Raw genomic sequence first — 20,787 nt, forward strand, 5'->3', positions numbered from 1 at the left:
TTGTTCAGATGTTCTTACAAGTCTCCTATGTCTAGACATCCTTGCCCATGCCTAGAGAAGCGAGAGGACTGCAGAGCACTTCTTTCTTCTGTTATCTGCAAACTGCTCTCGCCAGCTTTGGAAGAACTGGGACATCAGCAAGGTGGATATAATTTGGCATCATTTTCACAGCCTCCAGGCCTGTTTTGCCACAGAACAGAAGTCTCGAGATGAGAGAGCAAAGCAAGGTTTAAGTGCAACTGCAGGGGCTAATTCAGACTAATCTGATAACACAATAAGGAGCAGGCAGACCACTTTAGCACTATCAGAACCACTATAAGCCTCTCAAGTGCCACCATAAAACAGAACGGAAGGGATGCACTAACTGATTTAGCCCATCCAGGTACAGCAAGAGTTCCCCTGACTTTTTTTTTTTCTCTCTTCGGGCAAGCTACAGAGGAATTATTTCAGAAAAAAATTAACCCCACTTCTGGGGATGCTTGTGACCTGCAAACAGAGCACTCATACGTCTGCTGGGTTCCTTGCGAGTGAAGCAATGGAAACTGAAGTGCTCGGGATCAATGTTAAGTCCAAAACCATGACATTGCAATCAGATGCAAGCCTGAAAGGACAGGAACAGAACAGCCCAGAGTAGCAGCCCTTTGGTAATGGATTTTTGAAGGTCATGAACCTCTGTCTTCTCTTGGGGATGGAGCAATCAGCACTGGAGTGTTTGATCACATACAAGTTCTGCAACTACTCCTGTCACCTCTTGCTAAAGTAGTCTGGAACTCCTTATCAGAAGATTAAGTTGCTCATAATTTATCAAATTTGAAATCTTTAAAGCTCAACTTCAGAGCCTCAAGCTGGTCTTTTGCTAACTTTGGCACCTCTCTTATTTCCAGCATAAGGACATCTACACAATCATGTTAAAGTAACAGGAGCAACCCTGCAGCTCCTGTGCGTTCAGAATCTGGTTTGGCTCTTGAGGAAAGAGTTCCAGAAAGCCTGCACTGCAATGGAAATGAAGTCATTAATGGAGATTAAAGAGCATAATCCAAGCTCATTTCCCTAGAATCCTTTAATATGGCTAGCATAGGATTAACCATTTCCAGTCTCCATGTGCCGGATGAGAGCCTATTTGCAGATTGCCAGATCAGCTCACAGGCTCAAGTGGTTACTCTACAGTGGACAAGAAAAGTTTGCTTTCATTTTGATAAATCTTTATTCTTGTTTATATCATCCTCACTGAGAGCTTTGATTCCAGTGAGGAGAAGAACCTGCTAGGGGAGCCAGCACAAAGAACTCCTGATTTCTAATTGAACTTCAGTACATTTGCTTTTCCAGCAGAGCTGACTACGAAAAATACGACAACGTTGCACAGATCCTCCTGTTCATAGCTCATTGCTTTTCAGAGAAGCAGCAGCTTTGGTCTCAAAGGCAGTTCAGATGATTAGGAAACTCTTGTTCCTGTCTTCACTCCCTATATCCAGTTCATTGCACTCATTTATGTATCAATTTGCCTCCAGCAGAGCAAGAGCACTCTGAGACTAGTTCATCCCTCAGCCCTTTTTAGGGTAATCGCTGGAGCCATATTCACATTAGCATGGCCAGAGAGGGTTCTCCCATGGTCTTTTGGGGAAACTGGGTGACAAAGCATGGGACAAAGACAGCAGGTAGTCCTTAATTCAGACAGGTAACTGGGTTTTGTCAGGGAAAAGCCAGAGTGAAGAATAAAGACAGTGGGTGGCAAAAGAAAAAAACACCAGGTATTAAAAATCAGCAATAAAGGACAAAAGGGAAGCTTGGCTCATAGGTTTCCAAGGATAATTTCTGCATCTCAGAAATGTAGAGCAGAGGCATTACAGAACAGAACATGGACACCACGAGCACCAGAATGGATTAAAACCCTACAGAGCTGTTTTAAGCAACTCAAATTTTATATTTTTTTTTCCCCTGAGGTAGGGCTTAGCATTGATTCAAGACAAAAGGTATAGTCGTGGAAGCAACTAATACTAATGGAAATGGGATCCCAGGAACTGATATACCATGAAAGGACTGCAAAAGCACGGCAGGGAGCAGCTGGACTCAGCAGTTTCCGGATGTGGCATGTGAAATCAGCAATCTGAAAGGCAGCCAATGCCAGGTGGGGCTGGGCCAGAAGACACCAAGAACAGCATAAAGGCAAAATGGAAATTAAAAGGCAGACCCACTCCATCTCTTGAAGTAAATGACCACTTAGCCTCACTTTTGGTAAGCAGTAACTCCAAAAATGGAAACCAAGATGAGATAATTAAAACTAATGGCATGTGAGTAGAAATTACCACTTCTGAGGTAAAAGCACTCAAGTGTAATGTACTGAGATCAAGCAGACCAGATAATCTCTGTTTTGGAGGAGGTTTCATAAGAATTTGGATTTTTGATTTTTTTTAAATAGGTGTCTGATAAGAAAGCATTTGACAACTTCAGACAAAAAAACTTGCCTTAAAGAAAAAGGCATGACCCAGGCATGGTTTCATTGCTGTTTTTGCTTAAAAAACAATATAATTTAATAAGCCTTTCCAAAAGATGGTGGAAGACTCTATGGGAGCTCTCAAATAACACTGCATTTTTCCCACCCCTTGTAATAACCACCAGACAGGTCTAATGCAATGAATCAGACTGGATTTTTTCTGGTGAAGACATCTGGAAAAGTCTGGCCAGAGCATCTCCTCAGCTTTCTACAGGATAAAGCCAAAAAAGGCCTTGGCTGACTCTTTCACAGGACAATCTACACCAGAGTAGGCTGAATCCTTTCAGGCTACTTCCAGCCACTGATAGGAGCACATATTTGCGGCTCTCCTAAAACAAGTGCTTTAGTGAAGGGGAATGAAACAGTACAAAGCCATGGTGCCTGAAGTGGCTTCATTTGGTTCATTTTTCTTTCCACCCTCATCTTGGAAGACCCTCAAGACAAGAGCTAGCTCCCCAACCATGCATCTTGCTGTACCCAAAGGATAAGGAGACCACAAATCAAAGTGAAGTGATCCAAGATAATTCTGTGGTTCCTACTTACGTCTCATAGATGTGTCCATTTTCAACCCTCTCCTCTACGTAGGCCAGAGCACGGACATGCATCGGGGAGTGAGGGAAGGCGGCGTGGATCCATGGGAGACCAAAGACAGACAGCCCCGTGTTGATCAGTGCAACGAGCAGGAGGTCCCAGTGGTAGGCTGTTCCCTTCACCAACCTGAAATGGGTTTGTGTTGACATGTTACACCTGGTGCTAACAGTAACAGGGCTGCTCTGGCTGAATCTGAGCTGGAACACTAAACATCGAAGTGCACTTCCATGCACAGAGTGATTTCACACGCCTCCTGCTTTACAGCAGGCATTACTTGAACATGAATGGTAATGAAACTTGCTAGCTTTCTCTCAAAGCAATCATCTTCTGGAAAAAACAAGGAGCAGAAAGGCAACCCACTAAAGTAAGAGCCCACAAAAATTACATCAGCATTTTGCCATTACATTTATTACTGAGTCCACTCAAGATATAAAGTATACCTGCTAGCAGAGTCCTCAGGGGCAGTGGTTTGAAACCTGGGCACCAGCTGCCAAACTAGCAATGCTGAAGTTTCCCACCTGTCTTGCTTCTAACCCTGATCTCCTTCCTTCCTTCCCCACAAGCAGACCCAGGAGCTGAACACATACTTGGTACACTACAGTAATCCCCCACAATTATCACTACTGCATAAGAAAACAGGAGAAATGTATTAAACTTCAGCTGTTCCTCAGTAGTCAGCCAAGTAGACATGCTCCTAACTTGGGGATGCTACCTTGCGTTCACCAGTTTTGTTAGGTGAGGGTGAAATTTGCAGCCTCCACCAAGGAGTCAGCCACATCATTCACTTTGCAAGGACTTCAAAGAGAGCAGCTGCTAACAGTGAATGTGCACCTCATTTAACCTCACAATTTTTGCAAGGTTTGTCCCCTTCATGAACATACTCATCTGGTATGAATTTCTCAGATACTTTTAGTAATTTTAGATGAAGGCTGGGGAAAGGTCTCAAACTTTGATACCCAAGTTAAAGGTCTATAGCCATGTTTCTGTCCCTAGGCTGAACCAGGGCACAGACAGCAACTGAACTCACCCTTACACAACACAAAGGATCAGCTGAATCAATCTCCAGACACCAGAATCTGGAAGAATGAGCTCAAACACCTTTTAAGTGTCTTAAGGCAGCCCAGTAAGGCTCAGTTCAGTACCTAACAGACTTGGAACTCTAGGAGAGTAGGCACCTGCAGCCAGCAAACCACCCAGCACATCAAGAAGATTCATGCCTTGTTGGGTCATGCCTTGTCTCAAAACAGCAGCAGATGCCAACCTTTGAGCAGCAGAAATCTTGGGTGGGGATCAGTTTTGGAACAAAGACTTGTCTCACTGAAAGTGCTCCCCTCCACAGACTGAGGCCACGGGGTGACTAGGTCAGATGGATGTCTACACTGCCTCTGAAGCTGGAAGGTGCTGGCAGGAAGGGTGGGATTCAGTAGGGTTGTACACGCTTCCTGCTTCAGCTTACACTTGGAAAGCATGGCCCCTGCCCATGTGCAAATTTCTCAGAGAAAAGGCATCTCCCAGCTTCCCCAGGGCTATCATTTGATTGTCCTGGCTGCTGTTTTCAGAGGATTTTCTATGTACAAAGGCCAAATGTCTAGTACCAGCATCATTTTAGTCCCCTTGGAATACTTGTCTCAGTCTTGCAGCACTACATGGTATATGTACGCTCTGAGCAATGGATGGGCTCCACTGAGCGTCTGTCTAGGTCAAGATGCACACAACAGCTCTAGGTGCCTTATCCTGGGTTATCTTCACACTGCCCAAACAGCCCATTATCCCTTAGACTGTCCCATACGATTGCTTTGATTATTCTTTGGCAAAGCACATCAGTGTACTTTCAGGAAAGCATATTTTCCCTGTTTATTCTACAGGAAGAAATCACTACATTTGGTAAGACACCAAAAACATGTTCTCTGTTTGGCTGGGATAAGCGATGGAATTTTTATTCTGTGATGGTACCACAAACACAAGCTGTCAAGTTCTATTTTTTCTCCCTCTACAAACCCATGCCCTGATACCTGATCAGCATAAACTCTGCCTTATATACAATGCTATGAAAAACACTCAAGAACTACAAAGAATGTTTTACACTCCTCAAAGACACTGTAGAGGAAAACACCAAAACTTCAGAAAAACCCATTCTAGGAAAAAGATGACCCACTTACATTACAGATTTATGCAACACTAACTAAAAGGGGATATCTAACTAAAAGGGGATGTAATCAAGATGAGGAAAAAGAAATGGTCAAAGAAAATCAGATTAGCATAACTGAATTTGAGCTTGTCTTTTCTGCCTGCCCCAATTCAGTGCCACTCCAGCTGTAACATGGAGAATGCTAATGTGCCGTGCAAGGAGAAAACCCTCCCACACACTACATTAGCAGAAAAATCCATGGTAGTTTCCCTGAAAAGGAAGTCATACACATTCACTCTTGATATCATCTGATTGCAGTTTGCAGAAAAAACAAAGGGAATATTTTAATAATGTAACATCTCTACTCAAGTTTATGCATAAATCAGACCTACCAGATAAAAATGAAACCACAATAGGTATGTTTTACCTCGCTTCTACATTCTCTAATAGAGTTTAATAGCTTCAAACGCTTCTTCTCCTATGTTCAACTGCAGCGTATGGTACTATGACATTTGTCCAGGTCACTCACTCTTCCTTTTCAAGGAGTTCCCTCTACTGCAAGAGCAGCGTACATTTCCACGAGGGTCAGATGCTCCCTAAACAGCTGTTGGTACATCCATAAATTTCAAAACATACTAAATATCTATATAATGTTCACAGAGCAAAGAAGAAATGGCCTGAAGTGGTAAGGTCACTGATGCTTTGAATTTTTGATTCACCACTCCAATATTGGGTTTTGGGGACGGTGATGACAAGTTCTGTCGGAACATTCCCTGAATATCTTTTCCAATATTCAGGCTATCTTTGGGAAAGCTACCAGAACGGAGAGGAGTTTACTTGAACAGCAAGGTGGAGAACATAGTGCTACAACAACAAATAACAGCTCGTTAGCTGAGATCCCATTGACCTACAGCAGTGCTAGGAAGAGGCTTGAGAACGCACCTCCGTAACGGGAGAGGCACGCTGAAAGCATTACCTGTTCTCCGGGGCATTTGTGAGCGATGCCACGATGTTCTGCTCTATGAAGAAGAGCATTGAGAGGAGGAACCCCAGCCCCATTGCACTCATCACCGACCCAATGGAGAGGGACTGGACTGGGGCCAGCACAAACAAGCTCTCAGATGGGTTGTAGTTAAATTTAGACACTGGAAAGAGGAGGGGAGCGATGTTAGGATGCACTTTCTTGACCAACCATCTACAAGGACTCAAGTCATTTTATTTTTTTTTTTTTACCCCCACTACAGGGAACCAACAAAGAACTGGTTGTGACACACCGGCATGTTGGAGCCAGAAGGTCCATCTAGCTACTTCAGTTTTTCTTCCCTCCTCAAAGCTTGGCCACCATCCTACTTGATGGGTTATGGCTAGTTCTAGGGAGACATTATGTTTGAAACAAAAAAGGGAGGCTTATTTTCCAAAGATGTGAAGCATTTTTAGATTAGAAATCCTCATTTCTAACTGTAGATTCCTCCTGCTCAGTTAATCAATTGAGCAAGCATTTTAAAAAACTTTCCCACATACAACAAGCTGTGCCCCTACTTTCTGCCAGTAGAAGTAATCCATCGGTAGGGATAAATTACACATGGCCACAACTGGATGGAATGGTCATCACAGAAAAGTCATTTCTTATTTGTTTCCATACATTTCCTCACATCACCCATTCACGTCACCACAGGACAATGCAATTCCTGTCCCCATTATCACTTCCTGATATGGAAAAGCTGATCTCTTTGGCCAATGAATGGTGTATCATTTTTAGATTTCCTCATGTAACTTAAAACTGCCCAGATGCTCTGCACCATTTCACCTAAATTAGGAAAACGTAAAGTGGAGACAAAGAGGACAGACTGGGATCATCAACTCTACGTCTGCACAACTGGCAACAACAGTTCCTGCCTGCTAATTACTGTCCTTTGTTCTTTGCCAGAAATTGTTGATTCCCTTTATTGTAAGAGATACACACTTTAAATTACATTGAGATGAAAAGACAGGCTGAAGTAATTTATCTGGAGAAAAAACTTTACTCAGCCCTGTTTTGAATGAATTAAATTGATATTGATGAAATCAGAGCTGCTGGGTTAGCAGCACACAGGATTCGTAACATTACATGGGAAATCTGCCTTTTTTAAATGGCAAAGCCTTCCCGGGATTTAATTCCTCTTACACACCCTAAAAAGCTTCCCCCAGTATTTCAGAGAATAAAAAATATAACTTACTTTCAATTTCCTTGAAGATATAGGAACCCACAACAGAAAAAGTCAGAACTGAAATCGGTAAGGCACAGTCGGACAGAATTTCACGGACTCTCGCATGCAAATATGGGCTGCAATTTAAAGACAAAAATACTTCTATCAACACCACACTGAAGGGACAATTGCTCGATCCAGATAGCATTAACACTAACAAATGGAAATTCAGTCCAATCTTGCCATTCTACAGAGATGTTTGGAGCAAAGAATTAGTCTTCAATTCAACCTAAATCCTCTGGAATCTATCGCCTTTGATGGTTGATGAATATACGAGCAAAACCCAGAAGGAAACAAGAAACTAAGATACAAGGCAGTCCTGCAGCACCAATTGGTATCTAATTTCCACATCAGTTTAATTGCTTACTCAAGCATTTCCAAGAGTCTTTAAAGGCAATGGAATTAAAACCCATGTTAGAGGTGGCCATTTGACTTCCAAGACTACACTGAAGGTACCTTCCCAGTAGGCTGTCCTACACCATCAGGGATTTGGGATTTTGCCCCCCCAAAATGGTTCAATGCTTATTTGATGAGTTACAAGAGTTCCAAACACAAAATACATGATTCACCCAAAGCTTTCCAAAAAATCACTTGCGACGCCAAACCAAATACGGAAGGGCATCATCCAGTGACCGAACATTTTGTTCCGCTCTAACATTTTCCAGGTGGCCAGCCAAGCTCGTCTCTGGCTTTGGCTTCCACAGCTGCTAATGGAAGAGTTCCACCTGATTTCCCTGGGTCACAAAATCATTAGCAATTCCTCATAGATAATATGAAATAATCAATAGTCTGAGCTCTAAGACTAAAGTAACTCACCTTTTCTTAAACTGATAGAGCGTATGACCAAGCCAAAGGGTACCCAACATCAACATGAGACTAAGGACGGCAGTTTCACGTCCATAATGCACATCATGCGTGCCTGTTTGATTCTCTAGGGACATGGATCTGCTCACTGATGAATTCATCAAGAAGGTGGTATTGATGCCGAGGCTTGGAATAGCATCAGTTCGTGCTTTTTCCAAGTAACTGTCTCCTGTGCGCCCATGGTAGTAATATTTCTTAAAAACTGTACAAACAACCAACAGGCAAGCATTAGGATAGGTTTGTGACAATCAAAGCAAGTAAAATAATGTGGTTCTTTCTTGCTTGATCATGCAGCATTAACATTACGCTTCACCAGGTTTATAGCTCTACCCCTCAAACCAGTGAAAAGAAATCAGGAGAGCTACTTCTCTCATGAAGCCAGCACTTCACAAAATTTTCACTTCTTTTGCCAGACAAAAATTACACTGATCTAAATCAACAGGTATGGAAGTATGTAAGTGCTTATAGTGCTAATTATATTTTATTCCTAGCATTGGAATCACTGCTCTTAAGCATAAAACAGACACCTACTTTCAGCAGGCTGCTAGAAAATTACATCAGGATCTCTGAAAAAATTAAGAGCAGACAGACTGCCTGGATCCTTAAAAGGACTGCACAATGCACAGTAATTACTTTTCCTCCAGGGCTGGTCCAGATTTAAAGATAAGTGTTGACAATATGCAAAATCTGGCAGAACATTTAAATTCACACTGCAAATTGAAATAGAGTTATAGAGCATCTGAAGTAAACCTGTACAAGTGGAACGGTAATGCCTCTGGAATTGTCCATAAATGTATTAGATTAGCTCAGTTAAGAGTCATTTATACAAGTAATTAACCATTGTAAATGCACTCCTGCTTTTGAGCATTTAGACAAGTCATGTTGCCATTCCTATGGCACTGGCTGGCTCCAAGCACACAAATGTGGTGTTGGGATGGTTTCACCTCTTTTTGGAGCTAGAACCTGAGGTGTCACAAGGAACATGTAAAACCATGAAGTAGGAGTTACTAGAAGTTAGGTTTTGCAGCCTTGCTACTCCCATGTTGTGTGACTGCAAGGCAACACCCACTCTTCCCCACACCAACAGGGAGATACAGGAGGATGGAAACCACCATGTCAGAAATTTACACCCTCTGCCTTTCTTTACTTTAAACAAAAATATTCCTTCAGGCTTTGCAGAAGGAAACTCAAAAGATTCAGGGCAAGACCATCCCCTTTAAACAGAAACACCGCAATGAAACTCAGGCTATAATGTTCTTCATAACATTCTCCACCCCGCACCCCCTCAAATAATAAAAATCCAATTTCTGAAAACCCCAAGCAGCTCAGCTTTTCCATCTGCAGCAGCTACAGGGAAAACAGGCAAAACAAATACTAAGCTTTTGAAAGGAGACCAAAACAACCCTTAAGCATTCTTGCGAAGCACAACTGGTATTTGCAACCACCTTGGATTTGGCTGAAGCAGTTTGGGTTACTGCTGGTTTAGAGCTCGTCTCAATCTAAGATGCCTCACGTTTAGCCGTGCTGCCACTCGAACAGCAGTTACAGCCTTCTTTGTACCACTTTTATTTTTAAAAAAGAACTGAGGCAGGCATTCAACAGCAGGGTCCAACAGGACACGAAGGCCACAGGAGAAAAGCCCGGTTACTTCACATTCAAAACATTTGTAAGTGTAAACATCACAGAAAAAAAGCTTGCAGTTCAAGCTTTAACCTTTCAAACTGCTCCCAGCATCAGCCAGAAATGAGGAGATCATTGCACTTTTAAGCATGAGAAAGCTTCCCCCAAGGAGTGATCCCGTTACGACCTCCATCAGCACCCTGTACTTGTGCATCGCGTGCTGCGGAAGAGGCTCTGCTGTCATTTCCTCTCTCCATCCTCGCAGCTGTGTCCAGCCCAGGCAGGACACCCACACCTGCTTTGCAAATAGGTAAACTGAGGCACAGGACACTGCCACGACCCGCACGCCAGCATCAAACAGGTTGCTGGAGGACTCGCTGTTTCCGGCTCTGAACATTAAAGGACACTCTTGTCATAAAAAGAATTATGGGGGTATTTCCTGGGGATCAGCAGCTGACCAGGGCTACAAGCCTGTTGTCTGTCTCAGCTGATCCTAACCATTACTAAGTCCCAGAAACATGCACAATTACTAAGCATAAAAAGCACATACAGCTCTGCAACTGCACAGGATGCATTTGAACACCTCTAATTAGGTTTGGAGTCAAGATCCAAGTTATTTTGTGTTGGGTCTTGGGGATTTTCTCAGTTCACCACACATAGCTACAACCGCAGTAATATTTTAAGGGCTGACGAAATCTCAACCCTGATACATAGGAAAAACTTTTGACATATTTTGTTTACTACGCTCAGAATGTGTTAATACAGTAGTGGGAGGCCTTTGTCCTGTACCATGATTTGTTATAAAATACTGAACTGCTGCAGATTTTGGCATTGGTTTGTTTAGATAACAAAAAGCTAAGTGAATCTTGCTGCCCCTGCTCAGAGCAAAGCAGGTGGTGCTCTTGCTGAAACAGAGCCATCCCGAAGCCTAGCACACGCTCAAGTTCCTTCCAACAACATTAACTTGTGTTATTTGCTTCAGCCAGTTTGTCGCTGTTTCCTGCAGAGTGCAGATGTCAAGATCAAACAAATACAGCTTCGGTGGCTGGGCCACACGCCGAAAACAAAGTGTCACCGGGATGGCTCTAACACGCAGCCCAATTCCTCTCTGTACAGTATCACATCCCTCCCCCCTTCTTTCCTGCGTATGTATAGGTACCTTGCAAAAAACAAGGCTATGAACTGACCGAGGAAAACATATCTGAGCAAAAGGAACATATCCTTCAACTCTAAGCATGCCCAAAAGTCCCTGTCAGCTAGCTAGCCATTACCAGGACCAGCTTCTTCCTCCTACCTAACTGTTCAACCCAAGTTTTGAGTGTGAAGGGTGGATGGCAGCAGCATTGCTGCCTGCTACAAAATGGGAGCAGAAGAGGAAAAGACAAGCCTGTGGCTGAGCTGTGCTGGTGTCATCTGTTTAAATATGAGTACTGAGAGGATTAAAGATAAAGTCTGTGACTGCCAGCATCACTGCCCTTCTACACCTGGGAACCTGGCTGGACATGAGATCCCTTTTGTTGGTGTACTAAACACCCTCAGATGCAGCTCAAGCCAATAGGAGCTGGTAAATGAGCAGAGCACTGGCTTGATTTTATTGCCATTTTCCTATAAACTCAGCCCTTCCCAAGTTCAAGGGAGAATTACTGTAATTTACCAATTACACTGATTAGCTTCCAGCCTCCTCTGCTGTCCCCACTGAAGTACTACTTATATATTCCTGAAAGTTTGGCAGCAAAGATGAAAGGATGCTTTCTGCACCTTTAACTTGCATCCCATGCCCTTGTTACAGGGAATCAGCGCTCTGCTACAGAAACACTGCAAACATTTTCTAGTTATTCAACAGTATTCAACTGCTCAGTGCCACAGGGAGGCTGTTCCACATCTCTAAAACAGGGCACTAACAAGACACTTCGAGTAAAACACAGCTGCATATTCAGCAAGGAGAAAGCAAAGCACGCCAGAGCAGCTTCTCTTTCACCAGGCTTTGCCTGTGCAGGATATTTGAAAGAGGCAGGTGTTCTGCAGAGAAAAAAACACTGATTGCACAATCAAAGCATGTGCCCATGGAGCCAAATTAAGGATTCCCAATAAAGCCAGGAAATGTCTTGCTCCAAATTCCTTTGCAGTATCAAGACTCTTCTTTGAAGGTGTTCTCCTCACACACAAGATACCATGAGGAGCCAAGCATAAGGACCTTGAAATCACGTCATGTGCTTAGCATGGTTAGGCTCATCTTGAAGGATTTCAAGGGGATAGGCCCAAATCTGGGGCCACTGGACAATCAATCAAAACACACATTGAATCTAGACTTGTTCAGTTCCTTGTTGGGATGAACAGAAAGGCTGTCATCCATGTGTAATTTCTGTTAATGACTTTTACCTTCACAAAAACCTCCTGCCAATCCTGGTCGGAAAGAAAGGTGCTAGAGAAATGTGTTAAACCTGAAGGCTACTCACGGGTCCACATCCAGGAGTTAACCCAGAATGGGGAGCACGTGTGGAAAAGGCAGAATATAGCTTTAGCAGCATTCTAGAATGCACTGCAGTTTTTAAGTTGCCATTAAGGGAGAAGGGTGTCAGCTCATAAGAATGGACACTTTTTTTTACTACTTCCATCCATGTAGTTTAATAACATGGACAGAAAAGGTCTAGATGCACTGCATGTAAATCACTTTTTTGCTAGGATCATTCAAGAAGAGTGATATCAGGGGAAGACTGACAGCAACATTAATAATGGTTTCTCCTTTTGCTAAGTTAAAAAACTAATCCTATCTCAGCTAACTGAAACTAGAGACAATCGAAATTCTGCATATCCATATAAATTGCTGACACAGAGCTGCTTGTCTCAAGCACTTTGATCTTTTCCTGAAGACCCTGAAAGAACACGGAACAAGCGTCATGCATATTTGCAGCCTCATATTCCCCTTTGACAATGAAGCAAAGCAGAGACCTGGACTGAAGAGTATCATTGCAAGACTTACCTTTAATAATGCCTTTGAAGGCATCAAGCACAAACGTGATGGATATAAAAAGTGCGATTATTTCTTCTGTTGACCTGTGGAAAAAACCCCATGAATTAATATAGACATTACCAGAGTCTGCATTCAACTTCATTCAAAAGAAATAAGCATATTCATGCATTTACATGAAAATATACCAATTTTAGTTAGACTCCAACTCAGGAAAAAAACAGTGAATCTTTAAAAGCTTCTTTCAAGCTGGAACAATAAGCCGAAATGATACTAGCCTCATCTCACGAAATACATTTTGCAGCAAGTTTGTAATTAAGGAGCTTGTAGAATGTATAATTTTTCCATTTTCTGAATAATCTGATCAAAACATGACTTCTTGAAAATAGCTACCTTTTAAAGAGCTTCATCAGAAGACTGAAATTAAAGAGGGAGTACATCACGAGGAAAAAGCTGTTCCACAGTCCAATCCAGGCATAGAAAGCACTGAAATCCAAGTTGTAGTCATCACAGATTCCTCGGATGACTGCAGAATTGAAGCATTTACATGTCAGATTAAGCTCCTGTCATCACCACCCCAAGATTCTCATCTGCTTGATGAGAAAGAGAACCCTTTTCAAGATAGCCTAACCACACCTACAGTGGACGCCATTAAAACCCTGTTCTTACACTCCCCATACAAACTTTGGGCAAACTAAATTTCTTACCATCTCCCCCTCCACTATAAACAGGGAGAAGCACATGAAAAACGTTCTCCCACACTGCTCAAAGCATCTTTCCCCTAAGAATCAAGGCCACAGAATCAGCCCTTGGAATTTGCTCTCACTGACACTTCAGGTACTGTTGAGCAAGGGAACTCATGTTTTTGTGCCATGCTTAATCAGTCACCTCAATGAACTAAAACCTCAAACCTTTAAATGTCTTAAACTTTTCAAGCTAGTTGGAGCCCATCTGATCACATCTAAAGATGCAGATTGAGTTTGCTCCTTTACACCTCTAGCTCAGTAATATCTCACAGCTGTAACTGGAAAGCTACTTATCACACTTTCAGACCAACAACAAACCCTTGCTACTGGCCTCTTAGCTTCAACACGATTAAACGTGGCTCCCTGAGAAAACCACCTGACAAAAAGATTTCCTCCTTGGAGCAGAAATGCTTACTCTCAAAATGTTTTCTGTGCAAGATGGTTCCATCAGAAACCAAGTTTCTTTAACTAAACACGAATCAAATTCCTTTTCTCTCAGCACCAACAGCACCCCTTTAAAACTGGATTAAGAAAAACACAACGAGAGCACTAACAGAGTTTGCAAGGTTCTCATACAAAGTCCCTTTCCACCAACTGCAATCACATCAGGCCCCAACATACACATTTAATAGGCTTACCATTAATGTAGAGTGCTAAAGGAGCCGTAGTTAGGAGTACAACTAGAGGTTGCCCCGAAAAGAGTGCATAAAGCAGCCCTCCGATACACTGGCCAACGATTGTCTTCTGCACATCTATGAAGAATTGGGAAGGATGGAAAAACATTTTTTCTAACCAATGAACACTGAATTCACAGAGAACAATATTTAGAACATATAGAGGTAAGACTTTGTGAAAATATGAAAAGACCCTTTGCTGGCAAGCTTGTATTAATAAAATAGTTCAAGAAGGGACCTACAAAGATTGAGTCCAACTGCACAATAATTTAGGATGCCATCAAGTTTCATTCAGGAGGAGACCTTCAGGACAAGATTTCAGCTACGAATTTAATGAACTGCAAAAGCAGCAGGAACTGCTTCAGGGCCCCAGCTGGAACAAAGCAAATCATCATCCACTATACCAGTGGTTTGGATACTGGCAATCAAATTCAGATCAAAAGCATGGGAGCTTGTCCTAGGGGAAGGATGTGCAGGTAATGGCATAGTTATAAAGCAAGCATTATTTAAAAATATGGTAGAATACATCTCTGTCCATCAGAGTCTGATGATACTGCCTAAAGTGTTCAACTGCTTGTCTTGTGAGGAAAAACTCCTGAGCCTAATTTAAAAAAACAAACCTCCAGTGGTGTTTTAGTCTGCAAAGAAAAGCAATCAAAACTTTGAGTGACCAGAGCCACCCAACTGGAATATACGGGATCCTAAAAAGAGCTGCACAAAAAGGATAAACTTACCAATAGCTCCTCGGGTGTTTTCATCGTTGAGGGACCCAAATGCAATAGATGGAAGGAGGCAGGCAAAATACAGAAAGATCATAGTTGTGATGTATTTTCCTATAGCCTTGTTGTTTCCAATAATACCTAGTGTAAACCCAAAAAGTAATGTTAGTGGTGCCCACTTGGAAAGCATTCAAACCCTCTTCACAACAGCCACATGTACCGTTAACCCTTTTAATACTGAAAGGCAGAAGTAGAAATTTTCCACACTTTGCTCTTAAACATATAGGTGGTCTTTGACACTTGCTTTTGCACAACCATATTTTTATTCAGCTGAGACCCAAACTAGAAGCACCAACATGCCACCAGACTGACTGCTTCAACAGACACCTCTGGCATCATCAAAAACAGGGAACGCCAGAAGCAGTTTGTTCGGTTTTGCCAGCCCAAGAAGTTCTGAAGAGGATCAAAGCAGAAGCCAGAAATGTAGGGCTCAGAAATCCCTATCGCCTGCCTTTTTAATACCAACTTTTTTTTTGTAGGCAATCTCTGCTATGGCCCTAACAAGTTTCATGATGATCTTCCCAACTCACAATGCTTTGGGCAAGAAAACATGAAGCACTTCACTTTCCCCTAGGCAGAAATCTGAGTTACAGGCTTGAATCAATAATGTGCTATGCTGAGCCAATTAGTGCTAGCAGACTTACAAAAACAAATAGCACAAGAGGTCAGGAATGCGTACATTAAGAGAGTTTTGCTTTAAAAAAAGCCTTCTGAAAGAATGGCTTTTCTTTTCTTTCCATCCACTCACCCCCTCTCATCTCCATCGGAAAACATATGCCAGGCCACAACAAAAGCAGCCAGAAAGAGAATTCAAGTGTCATATTGTGACTTTAAGGACCTCTAAAGTAGTTTATCTTCCCCTTTCCAGTTTTCAGGCTGATGTCCATCCTCAGTGTGCTCATATCACCCCATAAGAGAAAGGACACAAGATGACAACATCTGATATTGTTCAATGAGAACATTTTTTTTTTTCCATTGAGCAGCCTCAGAGAGCCTCTTCCAAAGAAAACCCACTCTTGCAACAACCTTCGACCTGCCTGTGCCACCATCCTTGATGATGCCCCTGCAGACACCTGTACAGGCTTGGAGTCACCCAAATCACCTTTTGTGGAAGCCACCCAAACAGTGAACTCCCACACACGCATCTGCCCCTAAGCTCCCAAAATCCCACGTAAGCCTCCCAAAATACCACGCTAGCATCAGTCTCTTGCTGAGGGAGCTACAAGCCTATGAGCTGAATCAGAAGGGAGGACTTGAGGACCTTGCGTCTTAGGCTGCTGGTGCCAAACAGAGAAAATTTGAGCATTGCCACAACAGATTAACTATCACTGGAGTGAAAAGCAATCACTCAATGACTTTGAGATCTTATCAAACATCTGTTTTCTGCACCGCTTGCACTGCAGAGATAAGGACAGAAGGAGGATGCAAGAGCCAAAAAACAGAGATGGTGTGTAATGATCAGGCAGACACCTGAGTAAAGGACACCTTGTGATGGCTCCTGCTCGCAGACAAGACAGACACAAACAGGACTTCTGATACTCCGCATCCTTGAAAAAAGAGAAAAACAGGCAGTGCTGAAACTTAACGGGAGACATCTCAAACGTGCAAACGTAAGCCTGACCTTCCAGGAGTCATGGGACCAGCCACTTTGAGGCAGATTCTTTTCAGCTTATTGTGAAGATTCAGAAACCACAAACCACATTCCTGACCACTCTTGGCAACCACAGGGCCTAAAATGTCTTTTTTTTGCAGATGAAGTCTTCTCATGTGATCAAGTCAAACAGCTACAGGCTCTTACCTCACAGCTGCAAGTGCCTGAGACATTTCTAGACATTTTTGCCTAGAAAAAATGAAAGGCTCGGCAAGGCAAGTAGTGACCAAGTGGTAGTTTTACAAGTAGAGATTGTCACTTCTTGTTCTGGGGACTCTGTGTGGCTTCAGCAAGCAGTTTTGGACAAATGAGTCTCTTCAACATGAAAGGAGAGAAGCAGCACCATTTGAAAGCATTCGTAAAGCAACAGGCAAGAGAAATAAATCAAAAAGTGCTCATTTTCTGAGCAGAGAAAGCTTTGTAAGAGGTGAGGCTCCTTTTAAAAAGCTTTCAGTTAAATAAACCACAGCATAAGGCAGGGGAAGGAAGGGAGAAGTGTTGAAGGGCATCATAAAAGCTTGTGTGGCTTTTGGCTTCAGCTTCAATGCTTGCAAAGCAGGAGTTAAAGCAGGAGTCCATGCTGACCACAGAGAACCTTATGCCACACCATGGTTGGGTTCAAGATTTCCAGTAGAAGGGAAGTCTGTTTTCAGCCACAAGAGATCTAAAGAGCAAAGAATCCTTTCTGGTGGGCAGCAAAACTTACCTCATAATGGAGACAATAACAACAAATTTGACATACCCTTTCACACAAATCATCACTCTTCAATTGCAGTTAAAATCATGCTCAAGTACTGTCTCCTTATACAGACTCAGATGAGACGAGCACCAAATTCCAGCATTAATCACAACTTACCTTTTAAAATCAACATCTGGCTAAATATTTTCAGGGTTTATTTGCAACCCGGGGACTGACATTACTTCATTTAAAAGAAGGTGGGCTGCATTATGGTGCCATTTCATCTGCAGCAGGCTCATAAAACCATCAAGGAGTGTGTCACTCCAACTGCACCATGTAAATTTATAGCTGAAAATCAACTCAGTCCAGCTGTGAGATTTGAGTAGCTGACTATTACAGAAGCAATCCCTTGAAATTAAGGTACATCTACACACTGAAAGAGGAAGCAATTATGTTCATCAACGTGACAGTTCTATTTTACTTGCTTGAATTTCTGAAATGTCTCTTTTTAAATTACAAGGTTAGAGTTTCAGAGAGTTCTGCAGCATTACTGGCCTCACTTTGCCTGGTATTATGCACCAATAAATGAAGAGCAACAGACCCAGAGGCTGGGACTTGAGCTCCTGAAGTCTACTAATTGTAGATTGACTGAACCAAGCCTGAGACAGATGGACATTGTGAAGTGTTTGACTATTAACGTTCCTTCCCAATTCTCTGAAATCTCTAATGCAAAGCAAGTTTAATTATACACATTTGCATCAGCAATGATGTGCCTATTAAACCTGGATTAAAAAAGTCACCTTTCAACAGTAAAAACATTGAAGATATCTGTAGGTTGTCATAAGTTTAGTCATAAAATGCAAAACAAACTTCTGCTGAAGCCCTCAAGCTGGACTTTCACTTATGTTAGTGAGTGCTGGACTCTGCTCAGTTTTCTGAAGATGGACAGAAAACAAATCTTCCCTGAAGTCCTAGGAAGAGTAAATCACATCACAAGTGAGACCAAGAACTTTGCTGGAAAAGGAAATCCAGCTGATCTTGTGGCAGAGAAGCCAAGCATATGCTCAGACTAGGGAAGCTCAATGAAACAAATCAAAGATTCAAAGCTTAAACTTCTCATTTCTTCCAGCCTATTGGAGAAACATTCACACAGAAAACAAGATGCTTTTATAGGTCCCCATCCAACCACTGGAAAAGACCTGCAACAAATCAGAGCTGCGAACCCAGGTCACGGTGCCAGAAAGCCAGACCTCAACTGGGCTTTGAACTCTTGCATCCAGCCCTGAATGAAGGGCTGCAGAGCGATGCAGGAGCTACCCCAACATCTAACCTAGGGCAGGAGAAGCACTAAGGGAAAAGGCCTATCTGCAATTGCTATTTTTCCTCCTCTGTAAAGGACACAATCCTGCCAAGAAGGCTAGCCAGAGCAGCCAGGTGGGATAGTGAGTGAAGGTTTAGCACATACCACAGTCAAGATTTTACTAGGTTTGAGCTCTGTGCTATCTTCGGCAGCCAGCAACACAACTTCCCTCTCAAATCACATTTAGCCAGGGCCTTCAAGCCTTCCTTCTAAGCATATCCACATTACAGGGAGCTTTGGGAACTCTCCCTCCTGCAAAGTGTCACCACCAGGTCCTGAGGATACTGCTGGCAGATGAGCTCGTGTTCCTTGTGGGAGCTGGTTGGGGACGCCCTTTGCAGGACCAAGGACAGGGAGAAATCCACATCTCCAAACTATTCCCCCACCCATTGCTGTAGGCTGAGGACACAGGTCAGGGAGAACAGGGTTCAGAATAATCTCTTCCATTCACCTTCCTTTCGTGAGAGGTGAAGGGATACAGCAGAAAACAGCATCAAAGCTCACTATAAAAGCCTCAGACACCTCAAATTCCCCCATGAGCACACCACACACTGCAAGTCTTTTTTCCTCTGCTGTACCAGAGAATATACACCAAAGAATAAGGGTTACAACTTTAAGGGGTTGTGGGAAACTTATAGGTGAGCCCAGGGACAATTCCCTCTTTCATTCAAACCTGTCCCAATAAAAAAAAATCAAGAAGCTCCTATGGTTCTACTGAATGTGCGTGTAATATTGATAGCACAAGTGCTTTGAACCTATTGACAAGGTCAGATCTGTACAAGCTTTTTAAAGGAAAGCAGAATCCCATAAACAAGGGTTGTCTTAATCCTAATTTTAAAGAAAAATTACAGGTGTTCCTAGACTCAGCATAATCCAATTGCTCATCTCCAGATGCTCCTGCTAACAGATGACCTATTAGAAGTCCCCCATACCACCAGTTCTGGAGGAAAAGTTGAGAAAACTCTTCCCTCTTCCTTGATTCTTGAGTGTTCAGTAGTTGAAGTCAAGCTGCACTAAACAGACAAGACTTCTACAATCCAATACAGACTTAAATTCCTAATCTGGAGGAAAAAAAGAGGAAGATGACTCCTTTCTGCCTTCTTTCAAATCACGATGGTTAAGGATAATTTAAAGGCCAGCTTTGCACAGCATGTGAATGAGATCAATCGCACAAGAAGTCCAACTGACAAAACACTTGCTGGCCCTACAAAAGCCTTATTATTTATCACCCTGCTCTTAATCGGTTTATCTGTCTAAACCAAAATCCCAGGATGCTTCTCAGATTAAGGATTTAGAGACTCCAACCATTCAAAAAGAGAAGCATCTTTGCAATTCAAAGCTCTTTGATGATGTACATGTGATTGTCTGGAGCACAGATATTTGGATAGCTCAAATCCCTGAAGTTTTGGTACACTGCTGCTTTGAGATGGTCCAGGAATTTCACATTCCTGATCACCTTCAGTCTTGGTGGTTTATGGCAGATGCTTTAAGCTCCATCTGGTTTTCATTCCATGCAGATCCTTAAAGAATTTATCTTAATTTCTGGTTTCTGGGAAGAAGTGGCACATGCTAACATATATAGGTTTTTGAAAATCCTCCTCTCCCCCATCTCATACATGAAAGCACAACAGCTCTTAAGGTGAACTTCACATTTGAGCTGCAATAGTTTAAGTTTCACTCTGCTATAGCTGACAGACCCAGGGCCAAGAAGCAGCACATACGGGTTATTCTGTATGCATGCAATGCCAGAGCACAGACCCTGAAATGAACTCCAGGATCTGCTGAGAGCCAATGTTGGCTGGGGGACCATCAAATAGTGCACTTTGTGAATTGTTTGCTGAACTCAGGATGCAGACAGCCACAGGTAGGAGCAAGCAGACAGCCATGTTTCAGTGTTCACCACAGGATGCTTCTCCTTGAACAGCAGTCTTGCAGCAAATCCCTTCTGAAGTGCTTTGTTTCTCCTTTACAATGAACTGCTGGACTTTGA

At 42.7% G+C, this 20,787-nt stretch overlaps 1 protein-coding gene across 6 annotated transcripts in view; it reads right to left on the reverse strand.

The window, feature by feature from the left end:
• SLC4A11 (solute carrier family 4 member 11) overlaps nt 1-20,787 on the reverse strand; it is a 138,302-nt gene that overhangs the window by 10,901 nt on the left and 106,614 nt on the right. For all 6 annotated transcript variants that reach the window (XM_080588815.1, XM_080588816.1, XM_080588813.1 and 3 more), the window contains 8 exons: nt 15,063-15,188; nt 14,293-14,406; nt 13,302-13,434; nt 12,921-12,994; nt 8,273-8,522; nt 7,427-7,533; nt 6,187-6,355; nt 3,035-3,208 (listed from right to left, as the gene is read on the reverse strand). In XM_080588815.1, coding sequence (XP_080444941.1) covers nt 3,035-3,208; nt 6,187-6,355; nt 7,427-7,533; nt 8,273-8,522; nt 12,921-12,994; nt 13,302-13,434; nt 14,293-14,406; nt 15,063-15,188 — 1,147 coding nt within the window. The remainder of the gene's footprint in view (nt 1-3,034; nt 3,209-6,186; nt 6,356-7,426; nt 7,534-8,272; nt 8,523-12,920; nt 12,995-13,301; nt 13,435-14,292; nt 14,407-15,062; nt 15,189-20,787) is intronic.

The sequence above is a fragment of the Anser brachyrhynchus genome, assembly GCF_964034855.1.
Source record: "Anser brachyrhynchus genome assembly, chromosome: 4".
In the NCBI taxonomy this organism is placed as follows: domain Eukaryota; kingdom Metazoa; phylum Chordata; class Aves; order Anseriformes; family Anatidae; genus Anser; species Anser brachyrhynchus.